Below are 21714 nucleotides of genomic sequence, written 5' to 3'. Positions count from 1 at the left end.
TCGTGTGAAATTCTATTTTGTTTAAAACTACTGCAAAATAAAAAATTTAAATCTAACACATCTTGGATCAACATTGCTCTTACAGAAAGTAACCATAAAGGCAGAAAGGAGTACAAAGGCATCCATTTGTTTCAAGACATAGGGTGATCAATACACTTTCCTCATTATTACCACTGATGACAGATACGATAACCTTTCAGAATCAAAACATGTACCTCTCAGCTGCAAATGAGCAAGCAAGAGGCTCAACTACTCTTCAGCTTGAGATCCCATACTTTTGTTACAAATTTTCTAAATACATTTTTTACTTTAAGAAAAGGAAAATCAAAACTGAAACTTCACACAACAATGTGTAACTAGTCTTCCCCCCTACCCTGGGGAAAATTTCTATTTAAGTGGAAAAATGTAAAGAGCTAGGACAGCAGCTTGGTCGGCTGGATTGCCTGGGACATGTGAAACAGACTGAGGTCCCTTCACATCAAGGCAAACACAGGACTTGAGCCTTTGCTGCTTTCACTCTTCGTGATCCGTGAACACCACACTTCTAGTTATATAGAGACACCGCAGCATTTCATTTATTTTAGCCTGATTTTTCACAAGTTTTCAAAAGTTTTTAGATTTAGCCTCTGGAAAAATAACATTTGTTTGCATCATAGTTACCTTTACTATTTGACACACACACTTTCTACCAGTGTTATTTTCAGAGTAACATTGTGGTCAGTATGCTAGCCACACATTCACAGCACTATTTTAAGGAGCATGTTTTCAAAAGGTCTTGATTATTGTTTAGGGAGTAAGAAATGGAAAACCTCCTAGTTTAGTACCACTGATGAACAAATGCTTTCACTGCTATCACAAAAAAACAACATTCAGTTTAACTTTTCTGCTAGAATGATAATCACTAGAATGGATAACAGATAATTACTCGTGTTTATTATCGACAAATGGCATTGTCCATTGGCTCTTTACTATGAATGCTGAAATAAGGCTTTTTTTTTTTAACTGAAGAGCAATTTTACTTTCTGTATCAGTCCAAAAATCCACAACAAATCTTAAAAATAGCTGCATTCACAATTTCCACCTAGATGAAAACAAGTTTCTTCTCTCAAGAGTGAATATAAAAGTGACATTATAAAGCTACAGGTTTATTATCTCACAGTGCCTCTGGATTAAGTGTTTCCAGCTTAAAAAGACCTGGTTTTATCTCGCCTGGCACTGAAGGCTTATCTAAAATCTTCAGATTAAGCCATACTCTTTTCTGCTAAAAACAGTAGCAAAAACAATCTCATAAGTAAATTAAATCCTCACATGAAAATAATTCTGCTGAGATTAACTCTGTATAGCTGACAGGAATAACAAGGATCTTGCAATGTTAGCAACTTTTACTTCATCAATTAAACACAAAAGTGTAAACCTATAATGCTGTTTCAACTATCCATGTTCGTATCAAGCTGTTGTAAAGATCAGAAAACAAGAAGTTACACTCAGTTTGCCTTTGAAGAATACAGGGGTTTTTGCTTGGCAAAGCTCTTACATTTTCTCTTTTTTATATGGATACCACAACAACGACAAGTGAGTTGATACTTGTTAGAATATTATAAAATTAATCTTTTTTTTTTAAATCATAATTATCTGAAAACAATGTCTCATTGTAAGTGATTCAGCAGTAATTCAGAGAAGTATTTCTTATTTACTGCAACTTAGCTCAAAAGCAAGCAAAATAGTCAAGATATTTAAAAACAACACACACAGAGCACTGGTATCTGGTCCTCAGAACTGGCTATTTCACTATTGCAATTCTTAAATGAGGAGCTAACAGTGATCAGTTCAACACTGTGTAAGTGCACTGCTTCCTCAGATTGATCATCCAATCTAGCTGCTCCCATTTTGTGACTATCACACCGCCTAAAACCTACCATGGATCATTAGCCAGATCCAGTAGTCACTCATTCATTGGAAAAGATACTGCAAATAGGCAAAAGACAGGTTAACAGGTCACTTGCAGGATTTCTGAGGCGATTAATTTCCTGGTCGTCTAAATTTCATGAATCTGAAGCAAGGAACATCAAGATAATTGTTCTAGTGTGGGAGATGCATTGTCTTTCAGGAATGGCAGAAGATCTTCAACAGTCACATAGGGAAATCTGTTCCATTTGCTCCCTGTATCCAACTCTATTTGATAATCTGCATGAGAGGTCTGATAAGTCTCCCGAAGAGGAAAAAATTTCAGTGCAGAAATTTACCTACTCAATTCCCAAATTGGCATTACCAACTACTTCCAAAAGAAGCCCAAAGTAATACGAATATTTACAGATACAGAACACGGTCTTACCCAGAAACAGACGTTGAAGAATAACAAATTGTACACAACAGACTAATCATCGTGATCATGGAGTTCACAGGTTTGAAATCTAACACTAGAACAATCATTTACAGGGAAGAGATCTGGTCATATCATCTTAACCAGACAGCTAATAACTTCACTGTGGTTACAAAAGGTGTTCAGGAACATTTCTGATGATTTAAGCAAATTCAAGGAAAAATAAGTTTCATCTAGGAAAGCTGTAGGTTAAGCACTCAAGTAGCAGGGGTGCTCAAAACAACCAACCTTACTATATACTCTCATAGAAAAGCATAGGGCACGCTCAGAGCTGTGATAGACATTTTGATCAAAACTACTTGATAGCCATGGCAAAGTTTAATTTATACCTACAGGAGGTGGACAACAAAGCTACCATTTAAGTCCTAGATTTGAAATGACCAGCTCCGAGACAAAGAAATTATATGAGTTAGCAGATTTTACAAGTTCAGTATATAAAATACATATCACTCATTAATAGCAGTAATTTTATTATCTCCCAAAGAGCTTACCTCTTCTTTCACAGTAACAGACTCTCTTGGCAGCAGGTTTTTCACGCAACTAAAGCTCGTTTCTTTGAGCTACAAATACAATCACTCTAGTACCTCCTTTATTTCAACTGACCATCCCCAGCAATAATAGAAAACCCTGAAAGGGAAAGAAAAAGGGGAACGGAAGAAGGAAAAAAATCTGTACCTGAAATGGCTAAGGAGATAAACACTATTGCTAACAAATCATCTTTGTTGTAATCTCCCCTTCCCTCCCACAATGATTCTTCATAGGAACGTGCTAAAACAACCTGCTGCATATGAGGAACAACTAGGGTCACAGACTAGTAGAAACTTTTGAAAGTTAACTCCTCTACGCATTGTCTGAGGGATTTAAACCTATTTTGTACAATGTCCTTGAAGAATACAGAAAAGCCTCTACACTCAGCTTTCTCAGTTTATAATGCAGACAAATATCTAATGTATTTCACGTTTTCCATGAGAGGAAAATTGGGTTTGAGTTCACCTTGACAATCTCCCTATATATCCATTTCCCTTTTCAAAGAACACAAAAGACCATGTATGTCACAAACCTTGAAGCCATATACTACGTGAAAGCTGCTTTTAAACCAGACTACTTTATCTGCTTTGAACACGGGTTGCAGATGAAAAGAGGCAGAATTGAGAAGACACTTAATAAAAAGGAGAGGCAGTGCAAGATCTTCCAGCAACACACTTCTACACAAAAATACAACCATTGTCAAATAACTATATATAAAAGAAGAGATAGCTTGCACTTTACTGTATGTTCTAAGATTTCAAGTGTCACAGTATCATTTTAGGAACCTGGATGATCTTATGATTTAACTCTTAATTTCATTAATGCTTTTTTGTATTAGAGATACATCTAGTCTCTGAGGCTGGTCATTTCCTCTGAATGCTGAGATCAAGAAGGGGCAATGGGTGATAAAATGCTAATTGGCAACTTCTAAATAATGTCAGGAATTGACTGCAGAGAGCAAGATTTGCCTTTGTAGTCATGCTAACAGAGCTCTATCAGGCCTGCGGTTCGCTAGTGTCCTAACGCTGTTATAGTAACCATAAACGTTAAGCGCACTTAGCTGAAACATTACAATCAGTCTGGGCATGTACAAAGCCTGTAAATTACAAACTGCTGTCTATTTTGGATTCTCGATGGGAAAGACTGAAGAAATATTTTCTCATATTCAAGCAACTACGGACCTAGAGGAGAAACAAAGGACCTTGTCATTGCTTTTGGGAAAAGCTTCCGTGATATACAAAACAGCCTAATTTTGAGAGCTATTCTTCCATTATCAGAATGAGGCTAATATTCAGTTCTTCATGTTCTTAAAAGGATCAAAGACACTTATGTTCATGTACCCTATACAGAAAAGCAAATACTTTTACACAACTGAGAGAGTGTGAAGATGAAATTGCCATTCTCCTACATGAAAGACTGCAATGGGAACAAACTGCCTAGCATTGCACCACAGTTTCTAAGACCTTACCAATGATTTCTGCCTGTGCAGAGAATCAACCTGTGCCTGCACATCTAGCCCCCAAATTCCCCTGTGCTCAGTGTGAGGCTGACTCTCATTAATTACCTTAAAATGTCTAAATAAATAAAAAAAAACACTTCTTAATGTGATTCCAATAAAAGATAAGATAAAGCAAATTGGTATAAAGTACGGGATAAAGCTTAAATAAGCTCTAAATTCTTCAAAGTTTCATGAAAATTATAGTGCCTTGTTCTTTAAACAGGCTCTCAATGGTACAGTCACTTGATTTGATTCCAAGAAGAAAGCAAGAAATCAGAACTTTTCCTTGCATTTGATTAGAGAATTTTCTGTGAGGACTGTAATATGCAGCCAATTTTTTTTAATCAGCTAGAATGTTACAAAGGTTGGGAAATTGTTTTTGAAAACATTGAAAAGATTCTTAGCTATTTTTTGCAGCCTTCATTTACATTGACTGGGTGGCTGGTGTAAAAAAAAAAATAAAAAAAGGTCAAGAGTGCCAAGCCTACGCTGTTTTAGGGTGTGCATTTCTAATACGTAAAAAATACAGTACATTGCAACCCCCTCCCCCGCCAAAAAAACCACCATCAACAACAAAAAACATAACATGTTTAGAATTGCTACTTGGCCATCAAACAACTCAGTTATTTACTTCCAACATGGAGGGAAGGGGAAAGAAGAAAAAGAAGCAGTTTGAAGGGAGTGAATATTTATACCTGATTTTGGCACCAAGTAAAGGAGAGGACATTTATACTGTTTTTGTCTAATGTCACTTTACTCACTTGTAGTTTTTTCAATTGTACTTTCCAGATCCAAGCTGAAAACACTCACTCTTTCACAGAAACATTTTTCGGCTATGAGTGACACCATACCAAATTTTTGTTGAGCTCACTAAATACCTCAAAAGGCTTTTAGAAAAGGCTGTGTAAGGAAACTAAGCCTCAGAAAGTTCTTCAGGGCTCACCATATTGAAAACTGCTCTGTTTTCCCCTTGTTTCTTGAGACTTAGAGATAAAAGAGATTATGAGGAATGTATGGTTCTTCTCATGCTCTGACAGATCATTTATAAGGTAGATTTTGTCTATTTGGTTGGGTGTTTTTTAAGTAAGCTCTTAATTCAAGAAACAATATATACCTGACTCATTCTAATAATATAGAATAAAGCTTTCTAGTAAACAGTCTTGCAAGACTTTCTCTGTGCCTTCCACCAATTCACACCATAGGCTGGAATCACAGCTTCCTTCTCTACGATGAGCAAGTAACAGCCACAAAATTTAACTGGAGAACACACTTTTCAATAGGTTGTGTTACAGAGAGAGGAGCAGAAGGCATCCATGCTCAGAAAAACAGCATATCTTAGAGCATACTGATGACCTCCAGAAGTCTCTTTTCACAAAGATTAAAGGAGCAGGGGAAAAAGAAGGTATATTGAAAAAGTTGTGCTTACTGGAATACACAATCACTTGTGTACATTCCTGTTTGGTCTGTCAAGATAAGAAACCACATCTGCCTAAGCTGTGTTGTTTTATTAGCACATTAATATGTAAACAGCCAGATTCCTAATTTAAAATTCACACCCCATCACAATGAATAGTTACATACTACCTTACAGAGGTTCAGACTCAAAAGAATGTGATTATTACAATATCAAAGCTACTAGTATAAACTCATGTCTCTTTTCAAGACTGTAAAAAATCCTGGCAAAGTCAACAAAAATATCTAACTAACTTATGCAAAACTACACTTCCTCTCTGAGAGACTCAAAAAATGTGCTGAATAAGAGCATACTGAACAGTTATTTTTGAAATTACACCATTTCTGCCACATCATACATTCAAAACTGAATAACCCAAATTATTTATTTAACAGTTCCGGTTTCCAACAAGCACTTTTAATGCTGAAAAATCCCCGGTCCATTAAAAGAACTGAAAAGACATACTTGAAACCAATAACACATTAAATTAAATTGAGAAAAGCTTCACCAAAAATGTAGTCTGTTACTAGTGCCCTAAGAGATACCTAGTTCTTCATAACTGTCAAGTCTCATTTGAGTGCTTAAAAGAGAAACTTTCATAAACCAGCATTATACTAATGCATCCATGTATGCATTATATCCATACACACATGCAAACTGATAATCAGCACTGACTGAGGCCAGCTGAGTATCAACCTTTTTTTTTTTTAATTTGTGCTAGGAGGACACAATGGAAAGTCAACAAGAAATTCACACAGGAGTCAGGACCCAGATTTTGCATTCAAAACAAACGAGCTTTTCCCTCAGATACCCAGTCCCGTGGGAACAACAGCCTCTCGTGGCAGCACCCTTGGGTGCCCCAAAGCCACAGGCCCTTCCAGTTCCCCCGGTGCACCTGTGCTCTCCTCAGCAGAGTAGTCTTCCATTATGGTGTGTATCTTAAAACCTGCTGCTGATGTGCTCATCTCATTTTATTACCTCAGTTTGCATCTGAGCACATGCCCATGCCGAGACCTTGAGAAAAGGCTGTAACTCAAGGTGAACTCTCCACCAATGTCCAAATCTGAGGTGACACCACAGACACCAGGGACAGCGGCAGCCCGTCAAACGGACACCAATATCTGAGGCAACGCCAAAGCTTGTTAGCATGACTTTCACCGACACTATTGACAAAACACTAAACCACTCTGGCTATCCCTTCCACCAAGAGAAGCAAACGAGTGCCGCCGCGCTGCTGCCGGGGCTCAGCGACCGGCCGGGCGGGGGAAGCACCAGAACCGCGGTGAGCAAGCGCATCCGAACGAGCATTTCTCACCTGCCCGCCCCGCTGCCCGGCGGCCCCACGCAGAGGTGCGGGGCCGGAGCCTCACCCGCCAGCGTCGCTCCTCGGGACCGCCCGGCGGGCGAGCGACGAGGCCCGAAAGCGCCGTGCCGCGGCCCGGGCTCGCAGCCCTGAGGCGACGCCGACGGCCTCGCGGCGACCGTTGGGCCCGGCTAACGGCTGCGGGGCCGCGAGGCTGCGGCTCCGCGCGCACCCCTTCCCGCGCGCCCCGACTCACCGAGAAGCCGGCCCAGAAGGGGCAGGAGTGGCGGACGCGGGCCGAGGTGGTGAGCGCCAGGGCGGCGAAGCTGACGGCCACGATGAGGCAGCCGAGCACCATCTGCGTGACCCCCAGCGCCAGCATGGCCCGCGAGCGGGCGCGGTGCTCGCGCAAGCGGGACAGGCTGCGGGACAGCGCGGTGGGGCTGAGGGAGCGCGCCCCGCCGGGGGGCCGCGCCGCTCCGCCGCCCACCGGCATCCTCCGCTGGGCCCCTCACGGCGCGGCCTCCGCCCGCCCCCCGCGCCCGGCGGGAAGGGCGCGCTCCGCGGGGCAGCCGGGCAGCCGCGGCGCATGGAGGAGAAGCTGCCCAGCCGCCCGGGGCGACCCACGCACCCTCGGCCGGAGCGCGGCAGCCGGCGGGCACAGCCCAGCCCAGCAGGGCGGGACGGGGGCAGCCGCCGCAGACGCGGGGGGGCTGCGGCGAGCCCGCCGGCGGGGGCGGCCCCGGCGCCGCTGGCTGGGCGCACGGCCGGGGGGAAGCGCAGCCCCGCTCGCCCGCCCGCCGCGGCTCCCGTCTCTCCCGCGGAGGAAGGAGGGGACGGGGAGCGGCAGGGAGGGGAAGGGGGAAGGGTTGTTTACGGCCAATGGCGGGCGGAGGCAGCGGCAGGAGGATCGGCAGGAGGATCAGCGGCGGCCGCCGGCGGCCCTGCGCGGGGAGCGGCGTGTGCGAGCGGAGCCCCCGCGGCGGGGCCGGCCCGCGCAGCCCGGCACGGCGCCGAGCCGCGGGAGGCGGCAGCAGCCGCAGCCTCCATCTGCCGCCGAGCCCCAGGGACAAATCCCTCCCCCGGGCTTTGTGCTGCAGCGGCACCTGGCAGCTGGGGCCCCCGCGCCCTGCCAGCGGGGTCTTAGTGCCTGGAAAACGGCACCAGGCTCGGGGACATTAAACCTTGTTTGTTTCCCCCGACCCCCAGCAAACTACAACCGAGCCTCAGCTTGCAGCGTCCTTATTGCCAGAAATATAAAACTCACCAGAAGGAGCCACTATGTATGAAAACGTCCCTGCCCTGCTGCTGCTCCTGACAACGATGTCCAGCACGGCAAGGCTACCTACAACACCGGCAGCACATTTAAAAGCAGGGTTCCTGCAGAAAAGAAATCCCAGTGATATCCTATTGCCTGCAAACACCTAGGCCTGCCACTGAAAACACACCAACAGAACCCAAAACCAAGAACATGACCTCATTATGTAGCAGTATAGTTTAGACAGTAACCCCATTCCAGGGTTAATGTGGTTGTAGCACCATATTTAGATATATACAGGAATTAGGATGTGTGGTCTACATACCTGCAATACTGCGATATTAATACAAAAGAAAAAATCTCAACCACCACATGTAAACCAGGCTTAAATCTTTGTTCATGAGGTCTTTTCTCTTTTCTTTCAATAACTCTTCTTTGCATAAAATAGCTTGTTTCCCGGGAACAGAGTACTGGGGAAGTGTACCTTAACAGGAAAGCATCAAAAGATTAAGCCCCCTCTTTTTTAATACAATATTCAGATATTTTACTGTAACAGGAAAACAAAATCTTGCTTTTTTTAACTTAAATCGTGATCTGTGCCACAAAACAGATTAGGATAGTAGATAATAATGCTGTCACCCCAGCATGGCTAAAATACCACTCCAGCACATGTGCAAGTAGTATTTTAATCAGATCCAAAAACACCTGACAAAACTCTACACTGAAGAGAGAGCTGTTTTGCTACAAGTTTTTATTCTAACACAGAATAGTACTAAATTAATACCACTAGTAATCAAAAGAAGAGTTAACTTAAAGTGGCTTAGTTTCTCAGACTGAGCATGAACAGAATGGGAGTCAGAAAGGAACCACCACCACACACCCCTCCTTGGCGCAGTGCTCAGCCCCAGGTGATGTTCCTGAGTTGACTGCTGGCCCAGGAGTGCTACATCCCATCTGAAAGCCCAGGAGGAACAGACAAAGGGGGGGAGTAGGGATGGATGGTATTAGATTCACACTGAATTTTTATTCATACCAGTTCACACTAAAACTAACTTCCACTGTTTTTATCAAGTACAGCTGTTTATTATCCAGCATTGAAAACATTACTTTGAAATATACCTTTCAAAGTCAAGGAAGAGTCTGTGTTATTCTGCCAAACAGCATGAAAGGGGCTAGCAAAAAGAAACAAAACCCAGAAACAAACTGGACCTGTGCATTCTTCATGATTAAGCAGCTCATTCTCTGCCCAGCCAGAAGTGCTTAAGAATATTCAACAGCAGGACAATTAGAAACCTTATAAAGAATAAATGCATTTAAACCTCTATCTGGGTGCTCTCATTGAGGAGTAAGATGGCCCTAGGGCTTGGGGAAATTAGGACACATTACACTGGGGTGTGAATTTACATCTCACTAACTCCCTGTACTGATATGATTGTCTGCATTAAGTACAAAGCAATTTAATTTCCAAGGACTTTCTAACCTGCAGATAAAAAAAAAAAAATCCACATTCGTGGCAGTCCACAGGAGGATGTGAGAGTGCAAGACCACATCTCATCCACTGTCTGAGCTTCCCACCTGGGCAAGCTCTCAGGTACTCAGTGTGTGCACTACTTACAATATGGCCAACCAAGGCTACCAGAAAACAACAATTTTGACTTCCAGTAGCAATCCACGGGGGTTTAGATTACAGCTTGTTCATTTCAATTTTGCTGAGCACTCAAGTGTAGATGGATATTACTCTAGATCTCACTTTGCTCTGGATACACTTACCATTCTCTGGAGGTTCTCAGTCTCTGGATTTGTTTGGAACAGATTTCAGAGCAATTTGGGACGTAGTATTGTCCCTAACTTAAAATGAATTTATTTTGCTGAAGAGATTTTTAAAAAATACTTTCATTGGTATTTTTCAATGCAGTAACATTGAGTGTAACTTAAAGTGGGATGCAGTACTGAAGTTTCTTCCAGAATTGTAGTAATGAAAGCTTTCTAGTAGACTTTTTTTTAAATATTTGAGCACTGTAATATGATAACTTTTAATCTCACAAAAAAGTTGATCATTTCCTGAAGGCAGCCAGAAGGGCACTACCTATCAGACCTTATTATTAGCCTGTTAAAAAACATCAAAACTCAGAAGCCAGCAGGATAATGAACCCACATCAGTGTAATTGTCTCATTACTGTCAGTCTTTACTGGCTCCCAACCACTTCAGAAAGCAGCTTCATACTAGGAACTATATTGGTGGATTGAAATTTCTATTTATCCTGCCTCACTATTGCAATTTCAGTGAATTTAATGTATCTTTATCTCTGCAATTATTATTTGAAATTAAGTAAATGATGTTTTGAAGTATAACAGAAATGGAAAACAAGCAAAAAGGAGTATATTCATAGTTACGGTAAGCCTTGCTTACCAATTAACGTAGATAAGGAAACTGTTAAGGTGACCTACAGCATATAGATACTGAAAATACATCCCATGGTCCTGCCACTGTCAGTTATAAATAGCATGTCTCAAATTTGCATCCTTTACAATTTACATACTTTACTCCAACTTACTTTATCTCTGATTACCAGGAACTGTACCCAACATACCCAATTTTCACACAAACAATAACATTGGTTAATGGATACAAACACCTAAATAAAAAGTCTGTATCATTGATAGAACTGAAGAGCAACATATTTTCACAAGGAAACTCTTAAGCATATAAAGGCATGCAATTTCAAATGCAACAGAAGCTGGTATTTCAGGAAATTAAAACAGTCTGCATTTCCTCACACTTGGCAATCAATCTTCCTTAAGTTTAGCTTCCAAAAAGTTGTGCTGTGCCAGAAGAGAAAGGAGGGCAAGACAGCAGATAATAATGACTGCTTCATCTATATACAACATTCAATTGTAATCAGGATCTTGCAGGAAGAATCCTGCTTTACCAGCTGTATAATTCAAAAAGAAGAAAACACAATCCTGCTAGGAGATCCTGAAACACATCAAAGACATTGAGACAATACATGCAAGTGCCCATCAATATAAGAATGGATCAAGGTGTTAGGGCTATATATCTTGCTGAGATTGTAGATTTTTCTGGTAAAGGACATGGAACTAGAAATTAATCTGCTTCTGGGGATCTACCTATTCTTCTTACTGTCTTTTCATTACTGAAAAGACAAAGGGAAAAAACTAATAGATATCCAATTGCTACCAAATAAAAAATAATCAAGATATTCACAAAACTTTCCAAGTCTTTATTGATTTTTCCTTTACATAGGCTTTTCTGTTGATAAGAGTCCTACTTTTACTGATTCTATCACAAGCTGGCATAACAAGAGCTGGCAAAAATAAAGCAGCATAACTGTGATGCTTAATTTCCAAATTAACCAAAAAGTATGGGACAAAAATTTGAAGGAAAAAACCTCTTATTTAACTGGATAGATACATTTTCCAGAACATAGTTTATTATTAGAAAAGCACACAGTTTTTCTAGTTGTCATCTGTAGGTAAGTAAAGTTTTAAACGGAGGGCAAAAGGATCTTTCTTGGAGAACCAGAAACTCATGTTTGGGGGCTGAGACATTCCAGTTTTATTCAGAGGCACAGGGTAGGTAATCTAAGTAAGTTAAAGGCAGCTGAGCTGCTCACATCCATTTAGTTAAAGCCCACACTAGATGGAAACAGCTTTTTCTTGTTTAGATAGTTGAAGTAATCAGACTATTCAACATAAAAACTCAGGTGGGCTGAAGTTAAGGATTATTAAAATAACTTTGGCTCTTAGATGAAATAAGAATCCATACAGGACATCTGTTTCATATGAAGTTGCTACTGCAATTTATTAAATCAGTCTCCAAGAAATGGGTCTGTCTTAAACTCATCCTCCTTTGGAGACTAAAGAACTTAGAGTAGAATCAACCTTCTGATGATACCCAAGTCCCTACCACTTCATCCCCTTGCTGCAGACAGAGCAGGACTAGATTGCAAGCAGAAACCTGCAATACTGGTATATTTTTTATTTTAATTAATTCCTTCTTGTCCAATCTAGTACATATTCACCTTTCCTTTATGCTCATATGATCCTCTGCATTTCTCTGATCTTCCTAAATACCTGTAGCCTTCCCTAAATAACTCTAAACAAGTGCTCTATATTAGGTTTTCAGAGCAACAACACACAGAGTAAAGTGAGGAAAATTACATAATTGCCTGGAAATCTATACTTGCAGAGCATACTGAAAGTTTTATTAGGGTATTATAAACTTTGCCTCTTTTTTTTTTGGTCAAGTCCATTTTGAAAGCAGACTTCAAGAAAGAAAATATCTTTGTTACCATCGGTTTATTTAAGCATCATGCATTACTATGGCACAAATATATTGTAACCACTGATGAAATACAGGATGTATTTCAGATCAAATACATGAAAAAGCTTCAGTCATAAAACAATCTTTATTATTCCAAGCTATCAAGTCTTTACAAGCCAGCAATATGAGGAACTTTCTTGCTCCAGGGAGTAATGCGTTAGAGCTAGTAGTCTGGAAACTGAGACAAACAGTACTTGGATTCCATTTGCATTTTTTATGAACTTACATTTGGTCATGTCTGCTGTATTTATTTTTATGTTATTTAATATTTCTACTTCTGATTGCCTACAACATCAACAGCTCTGCCATAGCAATAACCACACTGTTTTCATGTTCATTAAAGTCAACAGCCTTAAGCCTGGATGAAACTGAAGCACAATCACATGAACTGGAAATCATCAGCCTGGTGTTTTAAAAATAAACACATTCTACCCCAAAGGATGCACTAACATTAAATGACCATTTTACACCAGTTCAGTTTACCCCATGCAACTCTTAGATGGTCTTTCATAGTTTAAAACCAGATGAATTTGTCTATCTGAACTTAAAAATGAGAAAGAACTCGAAGAAAAGCACTATCTTATCATAATTTTAAGAGCAAAATTTTGGCTTCAGGTTTTGTGTATGCCATAGTGTAAAAGAGTAGAGTGGGGGGGGGGAAGGCAAGGGTAAGACTAAACCCCAGATCCATCAAGGCAGGGAAGACTATAGGATTCCAAAGTGTCCTGGAGAGCCTTGGGCATTAAGATGCAGAGGAGCACTGAACTGCAGAGCAAGGGATGTTTTATGCAGATGCCTTATCTGTCATGTACACTGTGCAACCTTCTGTGTTTAGATGCCTTTGTTCCAAGTAATCTGTGCTAGTGGTAAGGTTGTCAGATATTTAAATAAAATGAGGACAGCTGGAAGATAGCTACAGCTTGTGTTTTTAATCATGTGTTGTAACCTTCCTGGAGAGGACAGGGGTGGCTAACAAGTTCAATGGGTGATACAAAACACATCTGATGTAGAGGCTGGAAATTCTCATTCTAAGTGCTTATTAGCCCAGATTCATCTACCTACTTAGAGTACGCTTTTACACAGAACTACAGAACTACAAAATGCTTTACAAATGCAGCATTTTGGTTTAGTTTTGTTTTTTTCTTTAATACCTTTTACTCTGGAAGAATCTCTATTGCATGTTCTGAGCATACTTGTGAGAACTTTGAGAAAGGCTGATTTGCAACACAATGCTGCCTATATAACAAATATACTTTGCAGAAACACTTAGAGATATAAAAAATAAGTACTCGTGAAAGGCCAAATATTGGACAAGATTTGACACACCACTGATATTCACAGTGCCTTATGTATTTCTGAGAATATGAAAAAAAGGCTTTCTTGCTTTAGATGGTGTGAATTGACTTTTCTCAATAGGGATTATAAAATATAAGTAACTTGACTGAAACCTTTATTTAGAGAATTGTTTCCTACCTTGGAGATACAAACCCACTTTTCTTGAGCTTTCTTTGTAGCACAATATTCTTCATCCAAGGATGGATGAATCTCTGCCTGATGAGAACCCGAACTGATACTTCTCCCACTTTCAGTCACACAGTTTCAACACAGGTTAGAATAAAAGTTTTTGGAATAAGGGTACAGTTCTTCAGCCATTCTTTCTAGAACTAAGTTGAAACTGTCTCCACTTTGAGAAGAATTAATTTTTTTTTTTTTTTGTTACATTAGGGATACAGATTTTTTTAAACCCAGTTGATTGCTTCTGTTCAGAATATTGCATTGATCTGACTCACTTCAGAAAAAGTAATAATTGCTTTCTCATAATTCAGTCAGACAGCTCCACCCATCATAAAAATGTCCAAGATCCACACTTAATAATAAGTTTTTAGTTGCCCTAAATAGAGAAAGGTTAAAAAACCCAATGCTCTGAGGCAAGTCAACCAGAAACATCACATTTCCCTTTGCACATGGTATCGCTGAACCTGCTGCTGGGGGTGACAAATGGCCAAGTAAGTAGAAAACTATGTAAGGAATTAAAAGTTTAGAGAAGAACTAAATTTCACAGTTATTCATCAGACCCTTTACATCTCTTTTGAATTTTAATTAACTCAGATTTTATTCTTCTTATGCTTCCTACTCCAATTTGCCTTTTCTTTTTTCACTTGTGATCAAGATTTACTTTTTAAGTCAAACTAGTCAAATTTCATTACTGTTCATCTCCGTCCAGGCATTGCAGGGAAACATTTTCTTCTGATGTCAACTTAATGCCTGGAAAGAAAAGTGGGGTTTTTTCTGAGGTACAACAGAATACTATTTGTTTAAAACATGTACATCTGAACAGAAACTTCCTTCTGAAATGCATCACCCATATAAAATATCCTATCTGAATAAATTCCATGCTTCTCAGGTATGTGGGATTCTTAGGCATTATATGGACTTCTTAATTTGGCAGAAATAGGTGTATTTACCACAAAAAAACAACATTGAGAGTGTCTTAATCTACACTTTCTAAAAAATAGTCTTTAGGGAGAGATTATAACCACTGCAGAATTAATTTTTATATATTTATGATTCAGGTATCATTAATATTTGAAAAAGCCTTTGTAAAATTGTTAGACTTATTCACTAAGAATCTGTAATTGTATTGTTGTAAGTCTAAGCAGTTTGTTTATGCACAAAGGGATAATTTCCCATTCAGCATAAAAAAATAAGTATGGAATAAGTCAAGAAACAACATTTGTTTTGTGAAAAGCCAATCTTAGCTGTCTACTAGAAAAATGCAATGTTGAATTTTTGACAGCCTCTGAGGGCTAGGTGTGTTTTGGTTCTTAAACAGCATACAAAACTTTCTTTCCTCTTCAAAATGCTGTTAGAACAGGTTACTCATTCAACACAGGTGTGTCACCCCTTAAAACAGGTTTTGTGTGGTCATAAAGTTAACAGCTAAATTTTAATCAGAAGTAATACTCTATGTTGGAAGGTGCACAAAAAGATCATGGGACTTATGATTCAGTAGATTAATACTTTAGAAGGAACAGATCACTCCAAGCAGGACATGTAAAACACATGCCTCATTGTGACCAAGTCAATGGGACAGATGCTGGCCATTCTACCTGAAAACTATTATTGATGCATTTAGAAGGTTCCCCTACTGTTCTGACAAACAGTAAATCTTGTCTCTTCAAATGATTGCACCTTGTAACATTGCTAGGGGATGGTCTCTCCTCAAAAGGAAAACAATATTACCTGCAGCTTTCAATACAGTTTTTCTTCTCTCTGAAAGACTGAAATTCTCAGTTGTCTGCTTATGAACCATAGGGTGACAAGTGGAAGGCATTAGTTCTTTTTAAAGGAATACTGCCTGTATCTTTTCAGTAGCAGCTTACTGTTGGCCTGTGGGGAAAAACCAACCAACCAACCCCCAAAACACACAAACACTTCCAACTCCCCCCCCCCCCCCCAAAAAAAAAAAAAAAGGCAAACAAAACCCTCCAAAACATGTAGTATCGGTGCATAGTGAGCAATGTCATTTGCCATCGCAGCCTGGGGAACAGGCAGCATCCCCGGCCACATGTCCTGGGGTCTGGAAAGATTACAGGTAGGGTTAAAGTCTCTCTTTGGTTTTGGCAGTAGCAAGATAAGAATTATTTAATATGCTTAAGAATTCTGTTCAATCACCAAACTCTGTTTTTCATTTTTTGATGTCTCGAAATGGATTTTTTGTGATATTTAAAAGAATACAAAAAAGTAACTTACACATTCTCTTTAAATTGTGGTGGTTGTCAGAGACAAGTACAGGAAAATCTGGCAAATGCAAATGGAATGCAAGCCAAGGATATAAAATGGTTTGGCAGAGAGAAAAATTCTCTGTAAGCTTTATAATAAAATCAATGATACAAAAACATTAAAGAGAGGTGTACAGAAAGTATTAGTTACTATGACAAGGTTTTAAAAAGCCGGCTTATCTTAACTCCCAAAATAATTAAGCAGATTGTCTTGCTACCCTTCAAACAAAGGAAATTTGTGACAAAATTCATTAAGACTTCATGCTTCTTTCTCCAAGAACTAGCAAAATTAACAAGGTCAGCTTGAGTTCAGCTAGGATTACTCTCCAGTATTTTAAGACAATTCTTAATATGTTGGGATTTTTTTTCATCTCCCTCTCGTTAAAACATTTCTTCCCAAGGGGCATTTCGACAGTTTGCCAGATTGTTCGGTGCCCTCTATTTCACCCTGCAGCAATAAGCATTTCTCCTGCTGGCACCAGAGGCAGGAAGGGCCAGATTCATTAAAACTGGTACAATTTCATTCACATCTTCAGCGTTATACTGATGTAGCTGAAATGACACTGGGGCCTGAGATACCAGGAGCAATTCTTGGTTGGATTCTTATGTCAACTTTTTTCTGAGTATTTCGATTCCCTGGGCAGGAGTATATGTTCTATTACAGAACTAAGACATTCAGAAGGGAATCCCTTAGGGGAACAGCTGTTGGATAAGCACTTAAGGAAAAACCAAGTTTAGTAAAGGCCTTTAAAATCCACCCCCCTCCTCCAAAGCCTATTTATCACTCAGTACTTCAGAAGACTTTGTTTAAATCTAACAACTGCTTAAACCCCCTGTCCCCCATCAGCCTACTGCCTGAACAGTTTCTGGTGCAGTAACTGTTTCTGAGCAGTCTTGGGCTAAGATTTCGCACATTGGTGCAATAACAATAATAATGTAATTTTGTAATGTTTTTGACTGACTTGTTTTTTACAGATACATTTCTTGCAATGACAAAACATCTCTTACACCAAAGGAGCAAAGGTAGCCAAAGTCAGAGAGTAGACTGCATGCAAATTTCAGTAAGTCACACAATGGTTTAGGGAGCAATTTCAGAATTGTCTGTTTGCTGTTCATACAAGAAGTACCCTTTAGGCACGTTCACTAGACAGACCTCCCAGATGTTGCAGGCTTTACTCAAACTTGGAATATGATTTCAAATAATGTATAGCTACTATAAAATAATACAACACCTTATAGTGCTTTCAAAATTATATATAGTATGAACAGAACCATTTCATTGCAATCCCTGAAGAACCTAGAGTGGAATGACATAGCAGTAAAGATGAGGCGTATTTGCAGAGTTATCAGAGAAGCTTATCTATGGATCAAGGACCAAATTCTGTCTTATTTTCCAGATAACAAAACGCTCACAAGGCTTCGGCTTCGGCAGCTGTATAACAGCATCCTGGAATCTCACAAACCCTTTTTTGGCCCAGTTACATTTTTACCTTGATGAAAAAGATGAAAGAAAACTTACTTCTCTGCTAATATATGTCATTTATTTGCATATGCGTTCTCAGAAGTTTACATAAAACTTGAATATCATAAACATAGGAGCAGTTACATTTATACAGTCCTAAAATTACATTCAGCCCTTTGAAGGCAACTGTGAGGCTGATGTGGGCCCTGGTGAAGATGAGTTTGACAGCCCTGCTCTAAAGACAAACCCCCTGCTATTCAGCAATAATATTTCTGTGGTAGTGATGTCACAGTCTCTAACCACTATGAGTGGAAAATGTTACTGGAGGTTGGAAAAGTAACTCTGTAAGCTTTAATAATTTGGAAACAATGATAAAAAAATGCTCTTCTGCTTGTGTTTCTTACCCTACATGAATTCTCACAGCATAAGCCATTCATAAAGAGTTCTGAAGGCACTAATCAACCCTTCTTTCTCTCTTGAGTAATGTTTTGCATTGACAACTGAAGAGGATTACATATGTTTTGGCAAGTAATCCCTTTGAGTGGCACAGGCCTCGCAGGCCCTGCCCACGAGGGCCGCTGCAGGCACGCTGCTGCACGGGGTCACCACACAGCGTCCCAGCGCCATCGGGCCCCCACGCCTCCTGCCCACTCAGCCTGCGCTTCACGCTTTGGCGTTTTTTGCTCATTTTTAAGAAAAGCACTTACTGTAAGTATCCTGCTGCTATTAGAGATAAGGGACATTTTTACTTTTGATGTAGAGGTGTTGTTGAGATAAGACAGGACTGAAATAAACACACTATGAAACATAATTATTAAAGTCTTTCCAATGTGACCTGTGGAACTGAAGGAGAATTAGTCCCCCATTCCTCTCTCAGATAAAGCTACCGGAGCAATACCTAATTTTAAATGAGATTTTATAGTATTCTGCAATTATTTATTATATCCATTACATTACCAGTTATTTTGTTTTCTTCTATGTGTGTATATTCCTATATATAAATCTATTTTTTATATTTTCAATTGATTGATAAGTATAGAATTAGCATGGAGCCTAGACCTTTGTGGAAATTGCTTACAAGCCACAGGTGCTATCCCGGAGAAGAATAAGGTCTAAATTAAACTAATATCTACACTGGAGTTGCAGTGCTGGACAGCCAAAATCCATCCAAAATAGATGCCTACTCGATGGAATTCAGGACTTGGGTAAGTCCCATAGTCTATTCCCTTTGATTACCAGACTGCAAAGGGAAGCATGTCTGTCAGGGTACCCTCAAAGAACCTACCACTATTTTGTTCTTTTTCAGGAACCCCATTTAAAAAAAAAATAAATCTTTTTTTTGATCAAACTCTAGGGGAACATAAAAATGCCAGGGTTTAAAGATCTAGAGAACTGTGACTGAACAAGTTTTCCTCAGTGTTATGTTAGCTTAACAAGTGCTTCACCTTGCCCGTGTCATTTCCTGACAAATGCTTGGCTGGTTCTGCCTGGGCAGGACTAGCAGAATGCACATCGAAAAAATGACAAAAAGAATCCAAGTAAAAAGACTACAGTTTATACTTGTTAACCACTTTTCTTCTGTGTACATCTACACGACGATGAAGTAACTCCATTCTTTCTCCTCTCAAACTCAGCTCAGCTAGCCATAAAATGACAACATGCAAGCAGAGAATAATAGCAAACAGCATGTTTTTTGCTACAGCTGTATTCAAGCTCCAGTAAACTAACAATACTATAGCAGTGACTCTGCCAGCACACATATTAAAGCTCCATTCCAATGGGTTTTAGTCTAGACAGTTCATGATCATCTTTCTCCTGACCTTCACAGGGGAATTATATCTGATATGCTCTTGAGAAACAAAACCACACAACATTCAGCACCCACCAGAAACTACAGAATTGGGCATATGTAGTTATAACAAGAAAAATCCTGTATTTCAACAGTTTTATTCTTCCTCCCACTCATGTTTTCACTCCCATTCCTTTCTTTACTCTTATGTATGATAATTTTGGAAGGTGTAGCAAAAAGATGAAAATTACTTGCCTTATTTTTAAATTCTAAAATAAGAACCTAATCTAATACTGTTATTAATGCACAGAACTTTCCTAAAAACAAGATGGAAAAAAAATAAATGGCGCTTCACATTTAAAAGTAATAGAAAAGAACTGTCCATGTATTTCTTTTAACACTACTCCAAACTTACATTTTTTTTTTAAAGCTCAGTGACAATTTGACAAGATTTTATTTCTCATCATTTTCTCTCATTTCGTATCCCTGCTGCAAAACAATTCCCTTTCTGCATATCCAAAAGAATATCAGAAAAAGCCACTTTTCTCAGTAGTAGAATTAGAAGCAAATAGTACTTTAAAAGCTTCATTCTATCTTCCTGACATGGATAACTGTGTTTTCCTTCCTGTTATCGAGCTAGAGGAACTCCTCCCAAAAGATGAGTCAAACACTTTTTTGGGTACGTAGCTAGAGCTCAACTGTCTCGCTCCTGTGGCTCAAACGTTTATACCAAGAAATCAAGTGTTTATCCTGTGGCCTCAGGGAGCACAGGTGCCCTTAGTTACCAGCTTTGCCAATTAAGTTTTCATTTTAGCTTTTCATAGAAGTTAGGAAAGGTTGTAGAAATTTCATACAAAGTCCCCAACAGATGATTCACTGTGGAACAGGAGGAACACGGTACCAGAGCAAGCAAACCATGCTGTCATTTGCATCCATGGCTGAGTTGCAGCGAAGACCTTTAAATCAAGGCAGAGACTGGTGGCTTGTATACAGTGACCAAACACATTTGCAATATGCCCAAACATTTCAGTTTGCCCAACAGTCACATAATAGCACCAAGGCAGCAGCCCAGTTATTTGGTACAGGTTTTGCTAACTCTCTATGTATTAACAACACCCAAGTATGGGAACAACACGTCAGCAAGGCTAAAATGAACTAGAGTTCATTAAAGTAATCTCTAGATAGAAATCAGAACTAAGAAGTTGAAGGCCTTTTAATAATTTAATTATATGCCATTTAAAAAGCATTTATAGAATTTAAATTGCCTCCTCTTAATAATTTCATGTTTTTCTCCTCTGAAGCTACTTTTCATAACCCAGAAGGATCTGTAAGCTTCCTGCATCTAGAAAAATGCCTCCCTTCACACAAACCAACCAGAGAGACATTCTGAGATGTCAGTTATTTTCATTCTGACCAAGACGTGATTTTGTGAACTTCTCCGCTGATGAAGGGGAACCCTGTCTTTTTTTCCATTAAATATTCTGCCCCTCATAAAATGAAATGGCAGTCTTGTGTTGATTTATTAAAGAAAAAAATCTTAGGCAATACACTTTTCTCACCCACAAGTATTTCTGGAGATCTAAGCATAAAATTAAATTGCTGCTTTTTCGATTGAAAAAGGAAGAACAAAGCTAGGAGCCTGTACATTACTAACTTTGACTTAGGTAATTCAATACTATTTTCCTCTATGAAAATTATTCTAACCTCATTCTTTCTTCTCTGTTCCTTATCAGCTGAATGATAAATAGGCTTAATAGGCCTTGCAAATCACACACAGACAGGTGGTATAATGATGGACCTTCCATTAGGTGCATTAGCATGATGTGTTTTTGGAATTTCAAGAGGAAGCTATAAGCACATTGAGCTATTACAGGCTATTTCAATAAATCACAAAGCATTTTATTTAATTAGGTCCC

The 21714-nt window shown here is 39.6% G+C and overlaps 1 protein-coding gene across 4 annotated transcripts in view; it reads right to left on the bottom strand.

The window, feature by feature from the left end:
• ENTREP2 (endosomal transmembrane epsin interactor 2) overlaps positions 1–21714 on the bottom strand; it is a 124897-nt gene that overhangs the window by 91510 nt on the left and 11673 nt on the right. For 3 of the 4 annotated variants that reach the window (XM_082060834.1, XM_082060833.1, XM_082060835.1), the window contains exon 1: positions 7419–7659. The exons of the other annotated variant lie outside the window; for it this stretch is intronic. In XM_082060834.1, coding sequence (XP_081916960.1) covers positions 7419–7658 — 240 coding nt within the window. In that variant the 5' untranslated portion in view covers position 7659. Of the gene's footprint in view, positions 1–7418; positions 7660–21714 lie in introns of those variants that run through there. 4 annotated transcript variants of the gene reach the window in all.

This window comes from Streptopelia decaocto (assembly GCF_964273445.1).
Source record: "Streptopelia decaocto genome assembly, chromosome: 9".
Lineage (NCBI taxonomy): Eukaryota > Metazoa > Chordata > Aves > Columbiformes > Columbidae > Streptopelia > Streptopelia decaocto.
Note: the sequence above shows the minus strand (reverse complement) of the source record. Positions and strands in the feature narration are given on the sequence as shown.